The sequence below is a fragment of the Limanda limanda genome, chromosome 17 (assembly GCF_963576545.1).
Source record: "Limanda limanda chromosome 17, fLimLim1.1, whole genome shotgun sequence".
NCBI classification, from domain to species: Eukaryota; Metazoa; Chordata; class Actinopteri; order Pleuronectiformes; family Pleuronectidae; genus Limanda; species Limanda limanda.
Genome location: NC_083652.1, coordinates 17,583,570 through 17,607,629, shown reverse-complemented (window position 1 = coordinate 17,607,629; position 24,060 = coordinate 17,583,570). Strand labels below are relative to the sequence as shown.

General features: G+C 42.4%; 1 protein-coding gene across 1 annotated transcript in view; it reads right to left on the bottom strand.

The window, feature by feature from the left end:
* Nucleotides 1-20,008: 20,008 nt before the first annotated feature.
* LOC133023068 (Na(+)/H(+) exchange regulatory cofactor NHE-RF2) overlaps nucleotides 20,009-24,060 on the bottom strand; it is a 28,632-nt gene continuing 24,580 nt past the window's right edge. The window contains exons 5-6 of the mRNA XM_061090004.1: nucleotides 23,709-23,827; nucleotides 20,009-23,584 (exon numbers count right to left, since the gene is read on the bottom strand). Of these exons, the coding sequence (XP_060945987.1) occupies nucleotides 23,420-23,584; nucleotides 23,709-23,827 (284 nt within the window). The 3' untranslated portion in view covers nucleotides 20,009-23,419. The remainder of the gene's footprint in view (nucleotides 23,585-23,708; nucleotides 23,828-24,060) is intronic.

The following is a 24,060-nucleotide window of genomic DNA, read 5'->3' as shown; positions in this document are numbered from 1 at the left end:
AAAGACTCTGATAGACAGAGGAGAGAGGTAAAAGGGGAGAGACAGAGAATGACGGTGGCTTTGCTTTTATCTCGACCTCCTGCTGCTTTCTTAGAAACAGGAAGTCGTCAGTTGAACCGCCGTCTCCTCCTCTGACGCAGCTGGCTGAGGCTGATGACGGCCTTGTGTCTCCGTTGCTGTGGTAACCGCCCGGTGAGGAAAAACACTGTGGACGCTCTCTGGTAACCAAGGCGCCAGGATGCACAGCTTTTTGGATTTACAGTAAAATAACTATTTATTTATTGTGGAGGCGAGCTGTGGAAACCTGTTGTGAGGTTTTCACATAGTTACTGTAAATCTGTAGACCATAAAATATGTGTTGCCGTGATGCCACAATAAATAAAGGCTTAACAAGCTGTAATGACTTACTTTAAACATCATTTGCAAACTGCTAACAACAGAAACTTTTGTTCCACTAGTACGATGCTTTGTCTTTTCATCGCTCTGATCCATTAGCGACACCCCTCCAATGGACATCTGGACCAAAAACCATTCAAAAAACTACTTATTAACATTTACTTGTATGTGATCTCACTGGATTATAGTAATAGATGTTATAGTTTCCGAAGGTCCAGGATATAAGTAATCATAAATTCCAAGAACTAGCCGGAAATACAAGTAATTTCTCATTCTCCACAAACCTAAAAGTTATTCTTATAAATGGCTTATGCAGCATCCATGAAGGATTTATTAACACTGAATTACAGACTATAAAAATGATGTCAAACATGTTTTAGAAAATATTTCCAGTGATTTACATTCAAACTATAGGCTTTGAAAAAAAGAGACAGAGAAATGGATATGTATTTATGTTTATGTGGGGATAACTGTCCAGTAATAATATTACAATTAATTATCACTTAATGTCTTAGGGCATTTGGGTCACTTTTTAATTATCATTTAGTATTTTAATTACTAGTATTATTATTTGAGGTGTCTGGCAGCTTTCTTGTTTAGTTAAAATAAGTTTAACTTTAACTTACTTCATAGACAATGTATGTGAGGGAGAAACCAAAAGGTGCTGAAGAAAAATAAAAGTTATGCGTCGAAAGTTATCAAAAATTAACCAAACTTCTCTTGAGCTCCAAAGGGCAAATTCATTAAATTGCACACAATGTGTGAATGGTTGCATAATCCATATATAAGTTGAAGCCACTGTCAGCAGAGGTGAAGGTACTGGTTTTTCTTATCTGTTATAGCTTCACGCTAAAGGAAATGATTGTTCAGCACAAATCAGAAAACAGACATGCTGCACACTCATGGTTCTGATGTATTGTTTTTAATTTCAAGTAGCAATGCACAATATCATAAAATGAAGCAAGACAATTACAAAATCAAAACATTTTAGATTTTGAATACATTTTTTTTAATTTTCCTTATTTGATCTTTAGTTCTGACTGGAATTATAATTTTTGAAGGAATGCATGTCTTGTAAATTATACAGCTAAATTTAATGTAAGATGTTTCCTCTGTTTTGCTTTTTCTCCGGTTTCTGTGTGTTGTTTTCTTAATACTGGGAACGTTTTAGGTTTCTGATTGGTCAATCAAATGGAAACGTTTATACATTTAAATAACATGGCTCACAGTTCTGAGTGTGCAGCTGTTCAATTCCCTTTTTTTAATCCTGTATCTGCCAGTGGGCCAGCACCTCACGAGAGCAGGTTTCTTTTCTAATGACAGTAACAGGATAGCATATTTTATTTCCCCTTTTCTTTGTTTCTTTCCACTCTCAGACTTTCAGCTCTGCAGCTGTGTGGAATAAGGGTGAGACTGCAGGGAGTAAAAAGTTAATCTTTCATAGCTTTACCTTTGGATCTATATAATTGTAAATGTGAAACATCAAAATAAAAACAGTAAATATGAATCTCCGTTGGAAACTTTGGATTAATTTACTCGTGCGGGAGGAGAGAAACACAGATGACAAAGCACAAGACACACACACACACACAGTTCTTCTCAAAAGAAGTTTAATTTGAATAAAGGTTAATGAATCCACATTTGATAATTAAAGTACTGACCAGCCATAGATTTTGATTTAAACATTTGTATTTTAAAAATTTATGTTTTAAGCTTTATTATTAAAAAAAAGACAGTGGAAAAAAAGGACGGTGATATCTTCATATATAAGCTACTCATACAAATTCTGTAAGAAGAAGTTATACAAATATTTAATTACAAGAAATGTTGTGTTTTTATAAATTCATATTTTCTTGATTAAAATGGCTAATATATATACAATAGCTTGTAATGTTCTGTAAATGCAGACAGAGATCAGGGCTCAATCACAGTCAAGTGGTTTATTACAGGACGGGAGTGTAAACATCTGTAGAGGAAAAAATAGGTTGGAGTAAAGCGAGACAAACACGAACATTCATGTAAACCATTTTATAACTCTGTCTTTTCAAAATCAATTTCTTTCCACATGTGTGTACACGTCCAGATAAGTGGGCAGAGTGTGTGTGTGTGGAAATGAGACCGGTCCCCTGTTCCTGCTGAACTGAGCCAGCCAACGTCACACACTGATTATCAGCGCAGCAGGCACAGGAGACCGACCCAGCAGGGGGTGAGGAGGGGGCAGACAGGGGCGATCTCTCTCTCTCTCTCTCACACACACACACACACACACACACACACACACACACACACACACACACACACACACACACACACACACACACACACACACACACACACACACACACACACACACACACACACGAGGGGGAGTCAGACAAACACATTCATCCAAACAATATGACACTGATAATTCTGCAGGAATCAACAGGTGAATGAAAACAAAAAGTTACATCACATACACACAGACACACAGACACACAGACACACAGACACAAAGACACAAAGACACACAGACACACAGACACAAAGACACACAGACACACAGACCCTCAGAGACCCTGGCAGCCACGGACATAAAAGACGACATGAGTTGACATATTGCTCGCCCTAAAGGAACAGGAGCAGTTTTCGACACTAATGAGACAGCTGACATTTAGCAGACACACACACACACATATAACCACACACACACACACACACACACACACACACACACACACACACACACACACACACACACACACACTGAGGCTGCACACTAGCTAATTCAACAGATTACCAGCTATTACGTACAGTAAGAAGCGTACAGTCATACCTGCTCCCATACACCCATTTCACAACAGAATGTGAATGAGTCGTACGTGAACCACACACGCAATTGACCACACACGCTGTCGAACTTCAACTCATAATGTCGGGGACTTTAGTCTGTGTGAGTCTGGGCCCATAAAAAAGTCGGAGAATGAAAATGAGAACCAGCAGACGTTTGCCTTTAAATTGGCATCAGTCTGTTTTAAAGGATAATTAACTTTACAGCTGTTTTTAAGGAGTTGAAACATTATAGAAATATGGCATTTGTGTTTCTTTCATGTGCTTTTATACAAAAAGTTAAAATCTCATTAAAATAAAAAAAAAACTTTTAAATAGTTTATTTTAGAGGATATCAAATTGCCTTTATATAGGTGAACAATCGCGAGCAGATCATTTGTGATACTGTGACGCCTCTCTGAAGTGTGGGTCGGTGTAAAGAGCAGGATCTTTGATGCTGCGCTGCCCCTCCCTCACTCCCCCCCTGCAGTGTGCAGCCCTGTGGCGGCAGAACTTAACCACTGTGAACATGGCAAACACTCACTGTTCACATGTGGGTCAAGTCCTGCAGCCGCACGAGCATCTGTCCGCGACGGCGAGTGTTTGTGTGTGAGTATGCAAATCGGACACATGGCAGTGCCTGTGTGAATTAGCAGGTTAGTGTGTTTGTGTGTGTGTCTCAGTTTGCAGGAAAGATGTCGCCTTCTTCATGTCAGCCATTGGAAATCCCTGGCAATGTGATTCAGTCCTGTAGTCTCAAAAATCACCCTGCCAGGAATTCCCCTGGTCAACAGAGAACACTGAGCAGTTTTGCGGCGGGAGAGAGACTTTAAAGTACGCACACATGCGAACGATAAAGAGCCCAGTGGACCTCCTGCTTCACTGTCATCTCAAACACCGAAGGTCTCCATCCTGTCGTTGACTGATTCTCCCACATCTGTGTCTCTGTGTGAAAGAGCTGTCGCCTCATGTGCAGCATCTTGGTCATTCAAGGGTCGGACTTCACGTGGCCTCTTATAAAAATAGCTGACCAATGAAGAATTGGGTTATAAGGAAGAGGGCAGTCAAGTGGTGCTCCCTTTGAAGACCGTTCTCTGGTCGGCCTCCTCCCTCTTTATCTCTGCCCCTCGTGTGGAGAGGGCTGGGCTGTGTTTCCTCTACTGTTGAGCCAACGCTAATTCTCTTAAGAAATTGTTGGGAGTTTTTAAGAAAGCGATGCTGCATTTATATGTTATTTCTTCTTATAACTACCTGTTACGTAATATCTGATAACAACACACACACTCATTGTCTGTGGGGGAGAACACACAACTCTGAATTCCTTTTCGGTGGGTTTTACACATCTGGACAGGACACCTGTAAATAACTGGCTCTGTATCCACACTGAATGCTATTTTGCTATATCCTCTTCTAGTCTCCTTATTTTCCACAGTATGGATATTTCACACTTTTGGGGAACTCCAGACCCGGTGCAGCACTTATCACAAGCGCTGCATCATTGTTGTTACGAATCTGCAGCAGCCAGGTCCGACAGTCAGGAAGGAGCTTCCCACAATACGCCGCTGTATCTTTAAGAAAGTTCAATGTTTGATATATTACGCAACAAAACCCCTTGTACTCTAAATTTTACATAGACTAAAAAAAACAGTTTCCTTTCTTGTAGAGTAATGTTCTCGCTCTCATTTCATTCCAAGAGGTGTAAGTCTGTTAGATAGAAGCATTACACAATTATGGATTATCACGAAACCTGGTGGTAGGTTGCTGTATGAACCCATGACATTTTGGTGAGGATCTGGATCTGCTGGCGGATCCTTGAATTTCAGAATTTATAATTTTACCAGGGAATCATTCACAGATCTTGATGAAACGATAAAACTGCTAGTTCTTCCTCCATCTGCTCTCTCTTCGTATAAGTAAACGTTACTCCAAAGCACTTTTGAGGTCCATGTAATTTTAGGGACAGATTATCACAGTATCATGTCATTCAGTACATAAAAGTGAACCTTTACACAGTTTGTATTGCATCAACATCTCTGACACTGTTTTGTTTAATTGAATAAGCCGGTCTGTCTCCATATGGGCACAATAAGACGTGGCGTCACAAGCAAGAAGGTCATTTGAGGTCCCAGCACCCATCAAAGACGGCGCGCTAACTCCCCTTTAACTCCTCTCCTCCATCAACCCCAAACCCTCCGTCCCGCCACCCTTTCATCTGGCAGCAGCTCATCTTGTGTGTTATTTTCTCTGCCTTTTCATCTTTTCCATCGTTTTCCCTCTTCTCCTTTGCGTTCCCCCCGTCAAACCCGCAGCCGTTAATGTCTATGAGCTCATTCCTTCCCTTCCCCTGTAATGACGGCATCTGGTTGACGCACACTGTCCTGGTCCAGCACCTCAAACACTCGCTGTGATGTCTCGCTTCTGCCTTTGGGCCGTCTTGTTTTTAAAGAACCGTCCTGTTCCTACAGTGTTCACAAACTGGATGTTTATTATGGTTAGAAATAATCATATGGTTTGTGCTCATGGCAGCTCATTATTGTGCCAGCGTGTTGCATCCTGTTGGAAAATTGGTATCATTGAGTGACAATCGGCAGCAGATGTACCCTTGTAAAGACAAAGTAAGCTTTTAGAGAGCGTCTTCATGGCTTACGGCTTTGTGTGTGGGTGCTTTGATGGTTTTATGGGGCACAGTTTATACTATGTGTGTGTTCTACTACGCTTATATCTGTACACACGACCTGCAGAGGCCCGAATGTAGACGTGGCCATCGCCTGTTTTCTTTCTCCACTTCAGCCGGAGTTCAGAATTGACATTGCCGTTTACACAAGGGCACACAGTTAAGTGGAAAAGCCGCTGTTGAGACAGCTGGATACCAACCCCTTGTTGTTTCAACACATATCTGCCCCCCCCCACCCCCAAGGCCCTTTTTCTGTGTGCATTAAGACATGCACACAGGCCAGACACAATCTGCATCTATTGACAAAATATGCTCACTATCAATAAACAAACACAGTGAAGTTAGTGGGCCTGTGCATTAGGCCTGTGGTTTCATAAACCAGGGACAGTACAAATACATACCTGACATCATTCACACCTCCAGGCTGTGAACTGCTTCACAGAGCAAACAGTGGGCAGGCCAAGCTGCATCTACACTGCTTTTGTGCACTTCATTAATAATTATGTATTGAATTGACATTTATTCTGTCTTTCCATTGCATCAGAGAATTTCACAGGAGGCGGTTTGTTTCCAACTTCAGCTTTGTGTGAAATCAATTTGTCTACGTCTAATGGCCCAAAACACAATGTCAACACCGGAGCACAAGGGTGACCATAACATCTGAATTCCCTTCTTAAAGTTGAAATATGCCACGTTTGCTTTTCATTATGGCTGTCGTATCCATTACACATATTAAACACACTCTGTCTGACACTCTCAATCTGACCGACAACAAAAAAAGAAGAGCAGAAGCGAAGGAGTAGAAATACAAACTTTTTTTTCTAAAATATGTTGGTTTGATGCAAATTCAGCTTGAACTTCCAGTGCAGAAATATCATTACACTTCAAAAGACTGTTGTAAAACGGCAACACTTATCCCACCGGTCTTCAACCTAGATCTTTGAACCCACACACCTTACGCTGTACCACACCCTGGTGCTCTTGCTACCAGACGCAGTGTGTGTGTCTGGGTATGTGCACGCATGTGACTGAGATTGTATTTGTTTCATGTTGCGTGTGAGGGCGTAATTATTGCTGAGGCCGTGACATTCAGTGACATTCAGACAAGGACTTGTGCTCCGCTATGGGCCTTCTTCTCTGGTGCAGTTTTCCTTGAATCAAAGGGGAACACTTATTGGCCGGTCTGGAATCAATGGAACGCACCACATGTGGGACATTAGGCTGTGAATAAAAAGTATTTTCAGCTCCAGATTAAAAAAAAAAAAAGAAAAAGAAAAGCTCAAAGTCTCTTTTGACCGTAAAGTTAGCCTCAGCAGTGAAGAGCCCAGCCCAAGTCTGTGGTCCGCTCCCAATGTGTGTAACCCTATCCATGGCCTGATCCGCTGCCAAACACCCTTACCACCACCAGCCCTGTACTTAGTGTACTGCCGCCCTGCTGCCACTGAAACACACATGCTCAAATTGATTCAGAAACACACACACACACACGCACACACACACACACACACACACACACACACGCACACACACACACACACACACACTTTTATTCTACTACGCCATGGTTTCCTGAGCCTGAGCCCATTCCTACAGATTGCTGCCGGGCACACCCACCCAGCCACCCCACCGCAGCCAAAGCTGGAGTGTTAGATCCCAACCCTCTCTCCTCCTCTTGCTCCTTCTCCCCCGCTTTCTTCCCATCTATTCCTCCATCCATTCAACCCATCTATCCATCCCTCTGCGACATAATGATTCCTCCCGGAAAGGAAGGAAAACAAAACCTCCGCCTCATATCCCCTCTTTCCAATGTCCTTAGGTGCAGAGGTTATCTAAAGCCGGTCCAAAATAACTCATTATTATCTTGTCTTCCCTTAGTGCCTGAGTCACATGTTATCCCCCTTCGGCTGCGTTTTGCCATCTACTGCCCAGTTCTGCCTATGCCAGCAGTCCCAGAGGGGAACCTGACGGGTCGGCGAACAGGAAGACGGCCCTGAACTGCAGCTGAAACTGGTTTAGCTACAGTAGCTGCTAGATTCCCTTCCTTTCATGGAGGTTTGGGAGCGCACAGACTTACAGGGCCTCTGAACAATGAGAGGAATGTTTGAGCGCCTCCGGCCTCGCTTCACCACTACCGCTACGTCTCTCGGCTGCTTTACTAGAACTTTTTTACGACTTCTATTCTCCAGTCTCTGGTGCCAGGAACACACTGGCACACAGACTGACAGGCATGTAGACGAATGACATACATGCTGTGGGCAGACAGCTGCAAAGGAAGGCAGACAAACAGGTAGAGGCAAAACTATTGTGCATGAAGTCATTCAGATGGGTGGGGATATAATCCTTCAATCAAACAGACACACAGACACACAGACAGAGACAGACGGAAATTAAGCCGTCCCATTCAAAGGAACTATTTACATCTGACCTTTGTAATGGAGCCGGTCCACTGTGGCAGACCTGAGATCAAGGCAATATTCCAGTGCCAATGATTCAGTACAGGCACACATCGCTCAGTGTGAACGTCTTCCCTAATCAACAGGTTGCAAAAACTGTGAGTGAGTGTGAAGTGTCTCTCTGTGAAAGACGGGTGGTTCAAGACAACAACAAGAAAAAGCAGAGAGAACAGGTTTTGCTGCATCATAAAGTCATAAAACAGTAAAAAGTCAACAATAAACTTGTGAGAAGAGGCAGACATGATGCTGCACCTACCTGAGAAAACATTAGTTTTTGTTTTTACTCCCTTCTTGTGTTCACTGTCCTCATGCTCTCCAGTGTCACACGCTCCGGTTGAACTTCACATGTCGTCCTCCTTCTCCTTCTTTCCTGTCTCTCTCTCTATCTCTCTCTCTCTCTCTCTCCATCTCTCAGGGTTTCTCTGTGTGTCCCTCTCTTTGTCAGCCTTCCTCTCCTTCCTCTGTGCAGACAGGAGTGTGTGTGAACCCGAAGTGTGTCTGGGAGCCAGACAGGCTGAGAGTAAGAGAGTAAGGGAGTGGGCGGAACCATCCCATCCCAGTGAAGGGGATTCCTTTATGACGATGTCAGAGAAGAAGAGCACCTCCCCTTCTCTCACCTCCCTCCCTCCCTCCCTCCCTCCCCCTCCTCCCCTATGCTTAGCCGAGGCTGCTGCTAGAACACAGGAAAGGGGGCAGGGAGATAATTGGCTGCACAGCTGCTAATAAATGAGCAAAGTCTGTGTGAGTCAATAGCAAGAGTTGAATGTGAACAGTTTCACCGGACGCACACACTGACTTATGTGTTGTAGATGTTCTATAGAGAGAAGTTATGTTTTCAATCGCCTCTTCAAGCAGATACAGATCAATAATCATAATAATAATTTTGAAGAAATGTTTTTGGGGTGCAAGAGCATATTGCTTTTATACTTGTGTGAGAGAACACTCACAGAACGATAGTTATTTCTAAATTGCTTTTAACCAAGATGTGAATGAAACTGAATGCAGGAAATAAAGGAATAAGAAAATATAAAGCAATGGTCAAAGTCATGTCACGAAGCCAAAAAGAATAATGTGAAGTTTTTCCCAAAGGCAAGTTTCTTAATTGAGCACCAAGAGGTGATTTAAAGGGTTTAACCAAAGGTCTAGCCAAAGTAAACTGATTTTACACTGAATACGTATACATCCACGCAAAAGTAGTTCTTGTTAAAAGTTTAAAAGCGACTATGTGAAGGCGTCAACGGCGTTACATGGGACAGGGGAGCAGGCCGATTGTTCAGAGATGTGCTTGAGAGTGTAAATTTGAATTTGCCGCAGTTTGTGTGTTGTCTTCAAACTCTTCCCTGTGATAGAGAATATAATATTACACGGGTTTTTCAATATCTTTGGAACGTCCTCTTTGTTGAATTTCTATTGTGTTTGTTTGCGAGCTTGGATTGATCTGCACCTGTCAAGCTTCTGAGGGGGGGGGCTGTTAGAGGCTTTACAACTTCCCCTTCTACGCCTGTAGCGTCTGGATGTGTGTGTGTGTGTGTGTGTGTGTTGTCCCGCACAGGCGACCACGCCCCTGTGAGGGAGCAGACGTCACACATTCCACACACGCACCGCACACATATACACTTGCGCGTCTCCTAGCAACACATACACTCCGGCTCAGAGAAATGGCTGTGCCAGGAAGACACATGAGTGCGACACATCGTTCGCCTTCCGATCAGATAATGTTTTGTTTATGGTCCTCAGTTTCTATGTTGTCTTCTCTGGGGATTTACAACTTTGCACAACGGCCGCAGCTGAATGAAGCGTAATGAAAGCTTCAACTTTTTTGATTGTTAGTCAGCGAGGATGACATGTGGTATAAGTGAACTTGGTTATTATGACAGAGTGTTGGTTCATAAATCAAGCATTTCTGTTGTTCCCACTCTTCCTTCTTGTCTTTTTCTCTCTTCATGTGCACATCTGCATTTCTGCATGAACGCTGATCATCTTCTCGTGCCGTGTAGAATGTCTATGTGAGACTTGGCGGTCAGATGAGCTGGATATTGTGAAGACTTAACTGGGTTGTTTTTGTGATAAACCCCCAAAAGTGGAAAAAGTTTCCATCTGCATTCTGTGGTCTGAACATTGATGCGAACCGTGCACATTTCCCTCTCATTATGCCTCGCAGACATCACAATTAGCATATAGCCACACGCAACAGCAGTACTGTAATGACTGAGATGATGCAGCTCTGAAGCAGAGATGCTCTCAAAACCTGCTCATTACACGAAGACAACTCTCGGTTCCAGACTAATACCAGTTCTTAAAGTGTGGCTGAAATGTGATCCAAATAAACCTGGAATGAAAGAGGAAGACATATCGTTCGACTTTTTCATCCAAACTCTGAAAAACAACTGTCTTTTCTTTTTGCCCCATAATCTCTTCTTTATGGTTCTATGATATATATATGTATGTTTATAAGCATGTTGTAAATGCTCTGATGGTGTGTATGTGTGTGTGCGTTTCACCATTTCGAAAGATAATACTGACAGCTGCTCCAATAGTAGTGCCTGTGTTCTTGCTGTGTTAATACACAGTTTTATGTACAGTGTGTGTGTGTGTGTGTGTGTGTGTGTGTGTGTGTGTGTGTGTGTGTGTGTGTGTGTGTATAATAAGGAAGTCATATGTTACAACACCGACCTTTAAGGTCTCTTTGGTCAGCAGCTCCAGTGAGGCTTGTGGGTGAATTTGTGGAGTCATCTTTGGTCTGGTCTGATCTTGAGTTAATAGACCAGTGAGATATATGCTTCATAGGGTGGTCAGAGTACAACTCTATCTATATCTGTGTGTGTGTGTCTCAGTTTTTACATATACACCATAGACTGTGTATTAAGATGGACAACAGATCTCCGCCTTCTCCCCCTCTCTGGAAATGAAGCCAAATGATATAAAAGAACGCCGCCATCTTGCGCATTTGGAGCAGGAGTCTGTGCAGTAGCGATCGGGGGGTGGAGCCGCGTTTGTAAAGTCCCACAAATACACCTGCTCGACCAATCACGAGTCAGTCTCAGCTTTCAATCATGATGTTTTGCCCAATTTGTACGGCATCAAATAACTAATCAAAACCAAACTTATTGTAAAAATAAACACTTGAACGAATATCAGTGTGATAAGAAGGGCCGAAAATGACCGAAAACATCTTTTTAGGATTTTAATTTTTTTTTAGTGTGTTCCATGTCCCATCCATTTACATTGAGGAGGCGGGCCTGTGCAACAGCCAATCACAAGGGGGCGATCAAGACACCTTGGCTTCACTCATGGGAGCCATTGTGTTGTCAATCTTAATACACAGTCTATGGCACGTACACATAGTTTTACATATCTTAATGCGTGTGGTCTTACACTTCATACCTAAAAGTGTAAATGTGTGTCTACACAGCAGTGTGTACTATATGCATGTGTATTTGTAGCTGTGTGCGTCAACTGGTCACAGCGGGCATTCGGCTGGGTGAACATCTTAGACAGTGAGTCAGACGACAGTAACTGACTCCGATCTTGGCCACAGGGTCTGGGAAAAAAAAAAAATCAACTTCCATTTGGTTGCCATGGTGAGTCAGATCCAATTATGCGACGAGCAGTGGAAAATGGTTTTGGAGAGAGAGAGAGAGAGAGAGAGAGAGAGCCAGCTAATCTGAGAGGTAGCCTATCAGTGCTATTCTTACTTAACCAGACACGTTGGCGATGAGCGCACACTTATAAGCAGTTTCTATGGGGAGAGAGAACTGCGCTCGCACAGAGATTCACGTATAAAAGCTTGAGTCTACTCTCGTCTGGCACTTGAATGTTTTAATAAATGTGTCTGAAGTTTGTTTTCTGTACTAAACCAGACCATTGATCTTTGCTTAACTTTGCATAAAGTGCTGTCAATGACTACGTGGATACATGAACAGCAATAATCATTAATACATTATTTTGATTATAGTGTTGAGATGAGCTGCTAATGGAATATTCCATTGATATTCTTGTTTTCATGTTACAGAGCATGGTCTGATAATGACTCACGACAGCATCACGTCCTACTATTGTTCACGTTGCAACCCAGGGCGTGCGTCTCCAAGTAGTTGGTATTTTTACAGAAAACGTTTACGTTGTTGGAGAAAACATTTTACTGATACGTTCTGCGTCAAGATTCGGGCTTGAAATTGGGTTAAATTGTAATTAAGCCAAAGCATATTTGCTAATATTAGTTGTATACAACATCAATTTAATTACTAGGGAAAAGTGTGCACTCACAGTGGTGCATGAACAAAAACGTCATGCCCCATGTCTTGTTGGTAGGCATTCTACAGAGTTTTAAATTTAGAGCAAAAAGTGCAAATTCCCATAATGTTCGTTTTTTTATTTGTCTAAATTATATACACATGCAAAGTCCTGACATCCCTTAGTCCCTGTTCAACCAGCATGTCTTTCCTTACTGTTGAACTCAACACCATCCACTAGAGTGCGCAGGTAGAAGTTTAAACCTTCGTGAGTCAACCAAAGTCAGTTCATTTCTTGGCAAGGACAATGCACCTCCCATGAAATTTGATCAGTTACTGAATTTTCAACCATTAAAGTTAAATTCACTGACAGTTTGGGCCAAAATGACCCCTTGACTCACCTTTTTTGTTGAGCTCTGATATTTATCCCCCCGTGGTGTTGATCCAGTGGTGTGTGGTGACCATTAAAGGCAGCTATATAATGAAACATTGAATAAACAATGACACCACATACTATCAATGGGATGTGGGGTTTTGAACAAGGTTTTTGAACTTCTGGAAGATCAGGTTTGTATGTATTTTTTTTACTTGGGAGCATCATCATAGTATTGAATAGGGTTGCTAGGGAGGACTGAGCCAGCAACCTGTCAGCTAATAGGAGGCCTCCTTACTCAACTAGTCAAACCTTCATCCCTCTCCTCAACCTTCTTCTCTTCCTCCTCCTCCTCAGCTCCACCCTGAATCAACCGTCTCTGAACTTTTTTTATCCCCTCCATTTCATCCTTCACCAGATTTTGGGAAATTGAGGTCATAACATTTTTTTTACACCTCACCCATGCTAGACTGCTCAGTGGAAACCAGTCCAGATCTCAGACATAAAGTCCACAAAAATACCAGCACAAGTTCAAAGCAACCGGTTTGCAGGCTCATAGTGGAACCACTTGACTTTGACTGGTCTGTCCTTATTTTTCTCTTTTCCTACTCTCTCTCTCTCTCTCTCTCTCTCTCTCTCTCTCTCTCTCGCTCTCTCTCTCTCTCTCTCTCTCCCTCCCTCTCCCTCCCTCTCTCTGGTATTTATGTATTGGTAGTTGCTATGGAGACAAGACACACAAACACTGTGGCAGCAGACAGGAAGTGCTGTGGAACCACAATGGCGTCACTGCGGCTCGGCGCTCGCTCTCCTCTTTCTCTCTCTCTCCGCTTGCCCCAGCCAGCATGCATGCTATTATCCTTAGCAAGCTATACGGAGACCACACGTTCGCTCTTTCTCTCTCATTATTATTAGCATTGCTTTTTCAGCTGTCCCCCTCCCTTCTCTTTCTCTCTCTCTCTCTCTCTCTCTCTCTCTCTCTCTCTCTCTCTCTCTCTTTCTCTCTCTCTCTCTCTCTCTCTCTCTCTCTCTCTCTCTCTCTCTCTCTCTCTCTCTCTCTCTCTCTCTCTCTCTCTCTCTCTTGCTCTCTTAAACTGTGCACCGCATTAGAGGCTCTAGTATTTGGAAAATCACTGTCTGATTTGCGGTGTCTGGAATGCCTGGTGTGAGCTGATGTGCTGAAAAGCCGTTGGGCATCGGCTGTTCTAAGTGTTCGACCTGTCCACAGGGCGTTCACTATCGAGAAGCTGCTTCTCTGTTTTTAGAACTGGGTCAAATATGTGTGTGTGTGTGTGTGTGTGTGTGTGTGTTGTATGTTTTGGAGGCCTGCGAGTTTGACTTGAAGAGCGTGAAAACGTAAAATAAAAGAAGAAAAACTCTGTTTGACGGTGCACATGTGTGTTTGCTTTGTATGCGATCAAGTGAGTCAACAGGTGAGTAAGAGGCAGATTTAGCGAGGGCAGTGCCACAGAGAGAACACAAGGAATGTGTGTGGTCCTATTGCAGAGTCTTACATCAGACGGGCATTAGAGTACAGAGCACACATCCCTCCTGTTCTCCCTCTGTCTTTCTTACACATCCCAGCTCTAAATATACTGCCCTGGAAAAACCCCTTGAGAAGATACTTCTCTCTCACACTCCACATGCTAAAAATATCTGGTCAAGACCACCTTTACAGTCCCCCCCGCCCCTCCAGCTTTTCTTCTGCCCTGACTCCCCTCATGTGCTACACTACTGCCCTCTTTGCTTTTTCACTTCTTGCACTTAACGCCGGTTCATTATCCCACAGAGTCTGTAACTCATGTGTGTGAAGTGATTCCATCCTTTAATTTCCTCCTGTTACCCGTTTCTTACTTACTGCCTTCTCCCTCTCAGACTGTGGTACCTCTAACAGCCAGTCATCCATCCATCCATCCATCCATCCATCCATGGAGGCAGCCAGGCTGTTGACCAATTCTTCTTATTTCCCATCTCCTCCATACATAGTTAGATAGATAGATAGATAGATAGATAGATAGATAGATAGATAGATAGATAGATAGATAGATAGATAGATAGATAGATAGATAGATAGATAGATAGATAGATATATAGATAGATAGATAGATAGATAGATAGATAGATAGATAGATAGATAGATAGATAGATAGATAGATAGATAGATAGATAGATAGATAGATAGATAGATAGATAGATATATAGATAGATAGATAGATAGATAGATAGATAGATAGATAGATAGATAGGTAGATAGATAGATAGATAGATAGATAGATAGATAGATAGATAGATAGATAGATAGATAGATAGATAGATAGATAGATAGATAGATAGATAGATAGATAGATAGATAGATAGATAGATAGATAGATAGATAGATAGATAGATAGACAGATAGATAGACAGAAAGACAGATAGATAGATAGAAAGAACCAGCCAGGCTGTTGATCAAGCGTGCGACCAGCCAGCTGGTTCGATGAAGCACAGGCCGCAGCCGCTGGGGTCCAGCTGGTGGTGAAACCTGTTGAACAGACAAGTCCTGGGGACACACATAAACACAAGAAACAGCAGTGGATTTTCTTGAGGTGAGCTCATAACACGGGATGCGAGCAAAATAAAGAGTAGAAAGTATAAAGGATTAAAGACAGATATGCTTACGATCACAGTGTCTCCTGTCTGTAAGAGGGGGAATAAAGATTTAAAATTATGTCAGTGTGAGAGGCAAAACCCTAGAATAAGAAAGAGCCCCCACAAAAGTCACAGCTGCTCATTGCTTTATCAACATTTCCATAATTTCTCCCAGCTCTGCACCCATCTGGCAGGACAGTAAACACCACAATGCTCACAGAGACTGTGATAAGACAATCAAACAGAGGATACAAGTTGTCCCCACTCGTTGCAGGGGAAACGGAGAAAGAAGAAACAGAAGTTAACCATTAGGAATAACTGTTTGTATGTTGTGCAACATTTTCTGTGGGTACATGCTCTCTTTCGGTTTGAGGAAGTGATGAAAAGCGTTGCACTGTACGTATTAAACAGTCATTTGCTGTGTTTGTCTGTGGTGGTCAATGAGAGAGGAAGCCAATCTTGTAGCCACATGGCGTTTCTGTTCCTCCGATCAACCGCTGACATCATCTGGAGTGACACAGGGCCAGGTGACTTCCTCCGTCTCATTAATCACTTGAGTGTTAACGGACGCTCACACTCTCCACAATCCCTGTCGCCTTTGCAGCTCCGCACCACATTCCGCCCTCGCTTGTTAGCTTCCCAGCTCTATAGCGTTAACCTTTAGCTCTCTGTCCATGCTGGCCTGCCCACTTGGCCATGACCTTTGACCCCCCCTGGTTCACCCTCATAAAACATCCAACATCCACCTGCTGTTCACCTGCAGTGTGGAGGGGGGTGGGGGGGATACTGGTGATAGCTGTTGTTTTCAACTGGAGCTTTGTTCAAAGTAGCAAACTGTGCTCTGAAGCTTTCCCGCACTTGTGTTGCGAAATTCGAAAGAAAAAAGAAAGTGAAGCAATCCACAGCCGTTGGAGGACAGGTGATAATTCTGTTGTGTTATCTCTGCAGAGATAAACCTGACAAGAGGGATCAGCAACGCCGCACTCTGATAGGCCGTTTTGAACTGAATTTCGGCCATTAAAGAGATAGAGGGTGAGTGAAAGTAGGGGAAGGTTGCACAAAAAGAAAGTGAGAAAGACAGACTGATCATATATTATACTTATAGTAGTGATTACTGACGCTTTGCTAAACTGAATGAAGAGGGCAATGGCACATACCTCCAACAGTCAACCTTAAATTCAATCAAGCTTGCACCAACATTCCCAAAATCATTCATATCAGTCCGCTGGGTTTCTTTTCCACAGAGATCCATGAAAAAATCTGGTAAAACAGGTGAAAATGTAGAAAAAGACCAGATCTCGCAATGATAGAGAATATGAAAAAATAAATCCTGGATGTGCCCCCTGATCTGGATCAGCACCAACATTTTAAAGGATGTTTCCCTGACCCAAACTGCACTGTTTCACCAAGTGTTGTGGAAATCTGCTAAAAGGAAGTCGAGGGGGAGAGTGATACATCTAGAAATCAATCAGTGAGAGCTTGAAACTGTAAAAACACACTGATGCATCTTGGATTCTTTGCAGGGAGAAAGAGGGTGGGGGGTCTGCATGGTGGTCTATTTTCTGCCTCTGTGTCAGGGTCAACAGAAGCCAGAGCACACATGTGGGATGAGCGGTGGTCTGTAACTACGTAAATCACATCCTACACACACAAAAACCTGCAGCATGAATACAATCTCCCTCACTTAAAGAGTAAAACTAGGAAAATCAACTATTTAAGCAACAGTTTAAACTCATCAGCCAGAGTAAGCAGGGACGAGGAATACAAGAATAATCAAATTATTAATTATGTGACTAACTAAGCTTTATTTTTACTGAAAAATAAAATTGTTGAACTTCAGAAAGATACTTCTATATAGAACAAATTAAGTATGTTTGTCATTTATAATTGAAAAGTTATATTAACGGAATTGACTTTGATGACTTTGTGTTTTACCGTTTTAAGTATTTTTTAAGTTTGTAAACAGTTTTCCTGATTCCAGAGTGAACAGTTTTGCAGTTTGTCACCCAGATGAAGGATTAAGAAAATCCAGTAAAAGGAAAGTTTCTTGTGCTCTGCCAGGTGGCCTTCCTGCATGTTTAGGCATCAGACAATAAATGGTTGGTTTAGTAAGTTAAGCCAAGGTGTGCACAACCTGGGTGTGTCTGAGCGTGTGTTTCCGCTGCCCCCACCCATGTGAAGGGTGCTCTTGGGAAAGGATATGTGCCTGCACTCGTGCCCCTTGCCTCCTCAACCCCCCATTTTGGTGTAAAAGCTCCCCTATCGTCCTCTCATGCCTTTAACCCCTTTCCCGCTTTCTTACTTTTCTCGAGTCTTAACTTTTCGTACGTTCGTTTTTCTGTGTTCGTGCAAATTCTCATTCCTCCGTGTTTTTTTTCTCTCTCTGCCCTCTCCCTCACTGTGCTTGTTGGTGTAGCTGTCCTTATTTGGCTTCCCTTCGAGTGAGTGTGAGTATGAATGTGACTGTGTGTGTGTGTGTTTCCTCCTGACTGTGAGTCATTGCTTGTCTGACTCACGAGAGCTAACAAAAACACAGTTGCCATGGGGACAACACCCCCCTCCTTCTCGTCCTTCCCCATCTCGCTCTCTCTCGCCCTCCCTGTCAGTGTCTGGTTTCTCTCTCTCTCTCTCTCCTTGTGGGCACCACTGCAGCCCTGGCACCCTTCACTGGGTGGCACTCTTGACTTGGGTGGGATGCTGGTAAGGATGTGGTATATGGAGCAAGACTTGCAGGGCAGAGGAAGGAAAATGAGATGTAAAACAAATGAACAGAATGAAAGCAAGGCTACCATTGAGGTGGAAAGTGTTTAAAATTGTTTATAACAAAAACTTTAATGAAAGTGGCTGCAGGCGAACAGAAACCTAGGATGTGTGATAAGCAATTATCAATCATCAATAGTAAGTAGAAATGCCAACATTTGCTGAGACAGGCGAAACATGAAGTTCCCACCTGTGGCTCTATTCTCTGCTTTGGTTCTCTCGCTCTGAAATTGCAGACGGCTCTGAACTGAGCCCCCCCCCTTTTATGTGCTGGCGTCACCACTCTGCCTCGCCATATCCTCCAGGGAGTTTGATAATTTGCCCACGTGTGGCGTTACATTTCAACAAAGATCAGGTAAGGGCACTGGATGTACCCACAGCCTCATGTTATCAAGATTTGGCCTACTTCCTGCATGCACAACGCTGGTAGTGTGCCACCTAGTGGAGAGAGCGTATTCTGGTGGTTCCATTGTTTTGTTGTGTCGCTCGAACTGTCTGATGGAAATATTGTAGTTAAATGTGTACTAGAGCACATGTGAAGTGTATGACTCTGATCAACTGACTGATTCATACACATAGTCCATATATACATTAGTTGTCTGTGGTGGAAGAAAACAGTCATCTACTGAAATCTAAATATAGATAACACAGAGTAGAAATACAACAAAATGTCCTGTGTTTCACAGTGTGAAAGCTTTTTTGTATTATAGATAATGTTGTTTGATTACATTTCATTCATTTTTATATCACTTTTATGTTTTTACCTATTAAAGGTGGAATTAAAGTTGTACTTCGTTTATTAGGCATGCAAGCCTGTGACTCAATAGTTCTTATCTTAATTTATTGCATGATTTTTTTTATTTGCACCGAACGTCCCAACTAAGCACATCACATGGTTTCAGTGTTTGAGGCCAAAAGAGGTAAAATGATCAAGATATGAAAGCATAAAAAAACATTTTAGTTTATCATGTTGATCATCTCACGACCATCCAGATTTATTTTGTCATCCTTTGGAGGGGTCCTAGGTTCAGATCCATATAGGACTACATAAGTTTATATGCAATGGTTAAAACTCAACTAATTACATCAATTAAATCCTGCTTACACTTTGAGGCATCATTACTTCAAATATAATTATCATATCTGATATGAAAAATATGAACTGGAAATGTATAAATACTCGTAATTATTTTTGCATTGTTGCATTTGTACCTTTTACCTCAGTAACTGATCTGAGTGCTTCTTCAACTGTCCATAACTTGGATTGGTTGAAGATGCAGACACATGCAGACACATAGAGGCAAGACAAAGGAGATAAGAGACTGATCTCCACGCTCCTGCTTCACACAGATTCACACACTCATTTTGACCTGTGTTTAACCTTTGTTTGCCCTGAAAGCTCACAGCAGCTGGCTGGTGGAGGAGTCTGAGAACGGGCTGAAACTGAACGCCGGCGTAATCCTCGCCAGGCGAAAGGCAGAGAGAGCGAGGGCTGAAGGGGAAAAGGGAGTTAAACGAGCGATACTGTAAAGATAAAAAAAAAGGAGGCATGGCGGGAGAAAGAGACCAGGCGCAGTTTCACTTTTACAAAGACTTTCAAAGTACAAAGTGGGGGGGGGACACGTAACAGAGAAGGCTTGAGAGATGACGACAACAGTATAATATATCCAAAATCGCAATAGTCACACTTTATTGAAAAAAAACAGAAAAAAAACAACCTGCGATAATGTTTGCTTTTACTGTATGTACATGTGCAGCCATGGTAACAGTGGTTTGTCAAGATACACCATTTCACGCAGAGATGAGCCAGAACATTCCGTGTGGGCTCTGTAAAGTAAGAACAAGGGTATGAAAGCATGGGCACCAAAAAAAAAAATTACAACTAAAGCTGTCAGCATACATGGCATTTCTCCAACTTGCAGTCCCACTTGTTGTAACATAGGCCTTTACATCAGCATTGCTTAGGGTTGTCGTGGTGGACGTCCTCCCTACACATATGTTCACAGACATCGTGCTCAGAATGTGTGCGAGCATGTGTATGACAGCTGTTCCTGTATGTGTAGTAATCCTCGGTAATCCCCATGGCTCCCACCGTCTCTTTGACCAGATCCTCCAGGGCATCGCTGACCTCACTCTGTGCGTCTCCCGTACGCCATCATGTAACCACGCTGACACACACCGTTCATGTGATACCTCATCACATCCCTTCATCCTAATATCTGCTACTTTGCACTTCTGAGCCTTAATCCCACTTTCTTTCCTGACCCGGAGGAATGTGCCGGGACAGTTTTTGGCAAATATGCTCTTTTGCCTTTCAGAGAAAATTGTCCCCATTCTCGTTTCTGTGAATTGGAAAGCTTTACAGTGAGTAGCAAGCTAGGTTAGCTTAGCACAGAGAAAGTTAGTGATAGTCAGAAGCCCAAATCCTTATATTTGACACATTTTCTGTGTTCAAACTTTCTTTTTTGCACAAAGTAAACAATAGGTGTGAATTAGAGATGTTGTCAACTAGCTTTTGTTAACTTTACACAGAGCTACACTAAGCGTTTCTACCTGTTTCCAAGCTAAGCTAACCTGCTGCCAAGTGTAGCTTCATATTTAGAGAGGTTTCACTATTCAAACCTTTGTCTTTCCCAAAATGAGTCTTGCAAAATGTAGTATGAGGTGCTCCCGCTTTCCGCAATGCCCGTTGGTTTGATTCCCCTAAATGCTCGACTAATGTTACTTTCACCTCCAACCTGATCTCCACCAGTGCTTTCTTACTTTCACAGTTAGCTTTGTATATATTGTTAATTGTGTAATGGACATGTTAACGTTGGACCTGCAAGCAAAGAGTCTTGTATGCTCCTTACTGTTGGACGCTACAAATAGTATTTACCGTCCGTTTTAAAAGTTTATTTTTAGCATTTTTATCGTTTTTGTTATCATATCAGTGTCGTAAATTGTTTGTCTGTCGCTCCGTGTAACAGCGAGCCAGCTAGTTTGATTTCCACTGCTTTAGGTCGCTAAAGCAGTGGAAAGTGGTCTAAATTGTATGTGCTCTTTATTTAGTGGCTAGCTAGGCTAACTGGCTGGCTAATCACGCTATTTTATAAGACACTGATTATCATTAATGCTAAAAAATGAACTACATTACTTTGTAAATACAATCAACAATATATACAAAGCTAAACGTGAAGGTTGAGGAATGCATTTAAGGACAAGAAAGTACTGTGGGGGTGTCAGGTCAGAAGCAAAGGTATTGACAGGAAGTGAACTGGAAAGAAAAGAAAGAAAGCAGAGGTATGTCATTGTGCGACTCTTTTCCTCATCAATTTAACTTATTTCTTATACTTGACAAATATGTTCTGAGAAAATCCCTTTTAAATTCATTCAGTTTAATTTGTTATAGTTGATCATTTATACTGACAATCACCTTCCACCATTTATATGAGCTTGCTTTGAATTCACAGTTACAGGTGTAAATGTAACACAATAACTAAAGTAAAAGTAAAAGTGTCCTTCACATATTTTAATGATAATTATTCTTTAATACCTAAATCCTCAAATCATTTTGAGTTTCTTTCCTCCACCTCACCTGAATTCATATTTTTTTTCTAGGACATTGTGTGATGCCAAATGATCTCCAGGTAAAAACCCACAAAAATATGTCTGTATTTGTGGTGTAAGTTTGCCCTCTGCTGTTCACATTAAAGCAACACTATGCAAGTTTTTAACCCTTAAAATAGCAGCTTCAATATTAACACTACACTGACTTGGAAAAGGGAGAATGGTGAAGCTTTCATTCCCTCTGCTCACCACCAACACCTGTTCTTGCTCAATCTAACTTTGGTGAGCGGGTACAATCTCCCGCGAGACGTACATAACTGAGCTTGGACCAGCGTTTATCTCCAGTTGTCAGTGGGGAAACTTTTATAGTATCAATAATCCTTAAACAGACTTTGGTGTATTTTCTTACAGCTGCAGCTCTCCTAGTTATGGAAGCCGGGGGTCATGGGTAATATCCACTGTTCACTACGGGACTACGCAGTCAGAGCTGTGATGGGTTACTTTCTCTCGACATTAAAAAAACTGTGTGTCTACAGAGGGCGCTGTTGTTAGTAAAAGTTACATAGTGTTGCTTTAAGCTCTCAACAATATAAATCTCATTCATCGACGTGCTCGGCCTGAGAAACCTCCATTTTCTATTATTTCCTTCAGAAATGCATTTAATGTTAGTAGTGGTTACCTTTGTTATGCACACTGGAGCTCAATTTGGGGAAAGAAGTTAGTGGTGATACACGTATTAGCGTATTTTATACTAAATAACAAGTAACATTGGTTCTTTCTGAATAAAGCAAGGCAGATCTGAAGCGGTTCAGCCGGTGCATATATGTGGGCTTAAGCTGAGGATAACTTGATTATCTCCTTGTGAAAGTACAAATAGATGTAGAGTACATTATACATAACCAGCACACGCAGCCCTCCTCTTCTCAGTCAGTGGTTAAACATCTAGGTGGGCTGGAGGCGGGGGGGAGGGTCCCAGCTCATTCACAGTGATCTTCTGCCAAGTTTGGGCTTCAGCTGACTGACAAAGTCCACAATCATTAATGTCACAGTATCCATTAAACTATCTGAAATCCAGTCCATGATCCAGACCATGATTTTGGGATAATGCTTATCTGTAGTTTATAGTTTTTATATTTTAAATATAAAAATAATTGCCTCCCCCATTTGTTTGAAACAAGTCTCTCGGAGAATAGGCAGGAAAGGGAATGATAAAAGTAGAGGAAGAGGGATGGGGATTGAGGCAAATTCGTGAAAACGTGTTTAAAAGTACATGTCTGTGTACATGTCAGTTTCTGGGGACAGTTAACACTTTATTGTACTTTGATGAGGGACATTTAACAGTTTAAGAGTCTCTTAAGTGGCTGAAGTAAAATCCATCGAACGACTTTATCCCTCTGTCACTTTTCATTCCAGGAACAAATGATGTTCAGTTGTATCGAGGCGTCTTAAGCGTCGTAAGAATATTCTCCAGTAACACAAACTCATCCACGCAGAGGGCTGCAGACAGCTCTGTCCTTTGTTCTGTGAAGTGTCCCGTGAGGGGTCTGTCTCAGAAATTACTGAAGAGTTCATATTTCTTCATCCAGTCCATCTGTGGTGCCTTCCTCTTTTCTTTGGCGTGCACCTTCATCTTTTCCTCTGCTGCCGTGGCGCTTAGACTCAGGCCCATCTCAGCGAAGGCATCCAACAACGGGTTGCCCTCATCGTCCGCCAGCTGGTCCGGAGATGGAGTGATTATCGAAAAGGGGAACACAGATAGAAAGGTTAAGTTAAGGTTAACTTCTGACTTTACATCTGGATAAGGAAACACAGCATCATGCCTGAGCGTCCACACCCACCTGTGTGCTGTTGCCCTGGCTGCTGAGGTCGGAGCGCGTGGACCTGATGGACTGTGTGGTGGAGCTGCCGTTGATCTGAGGGCTGGGGGAGCCGTTGGATATGGACGGACCATCATAGTCTGTGAAGACAATCAAACAATACACACTTTACACACAGTCTCACAATATTTCCTTCATTGATTCAGGAATCAGTGGAAAGTCAACTATGATGCAGCATAAACACATTTGGAAACACTTTATTTTAATAGTCTGTAATGCTCTGATAAATTCTGCGAATGTTTCAGAAAGAAATGTGTCAATTGGTGCTAAACACAGAGACCATGGAGATAATATGGAGCTTGTTTACTTCCCC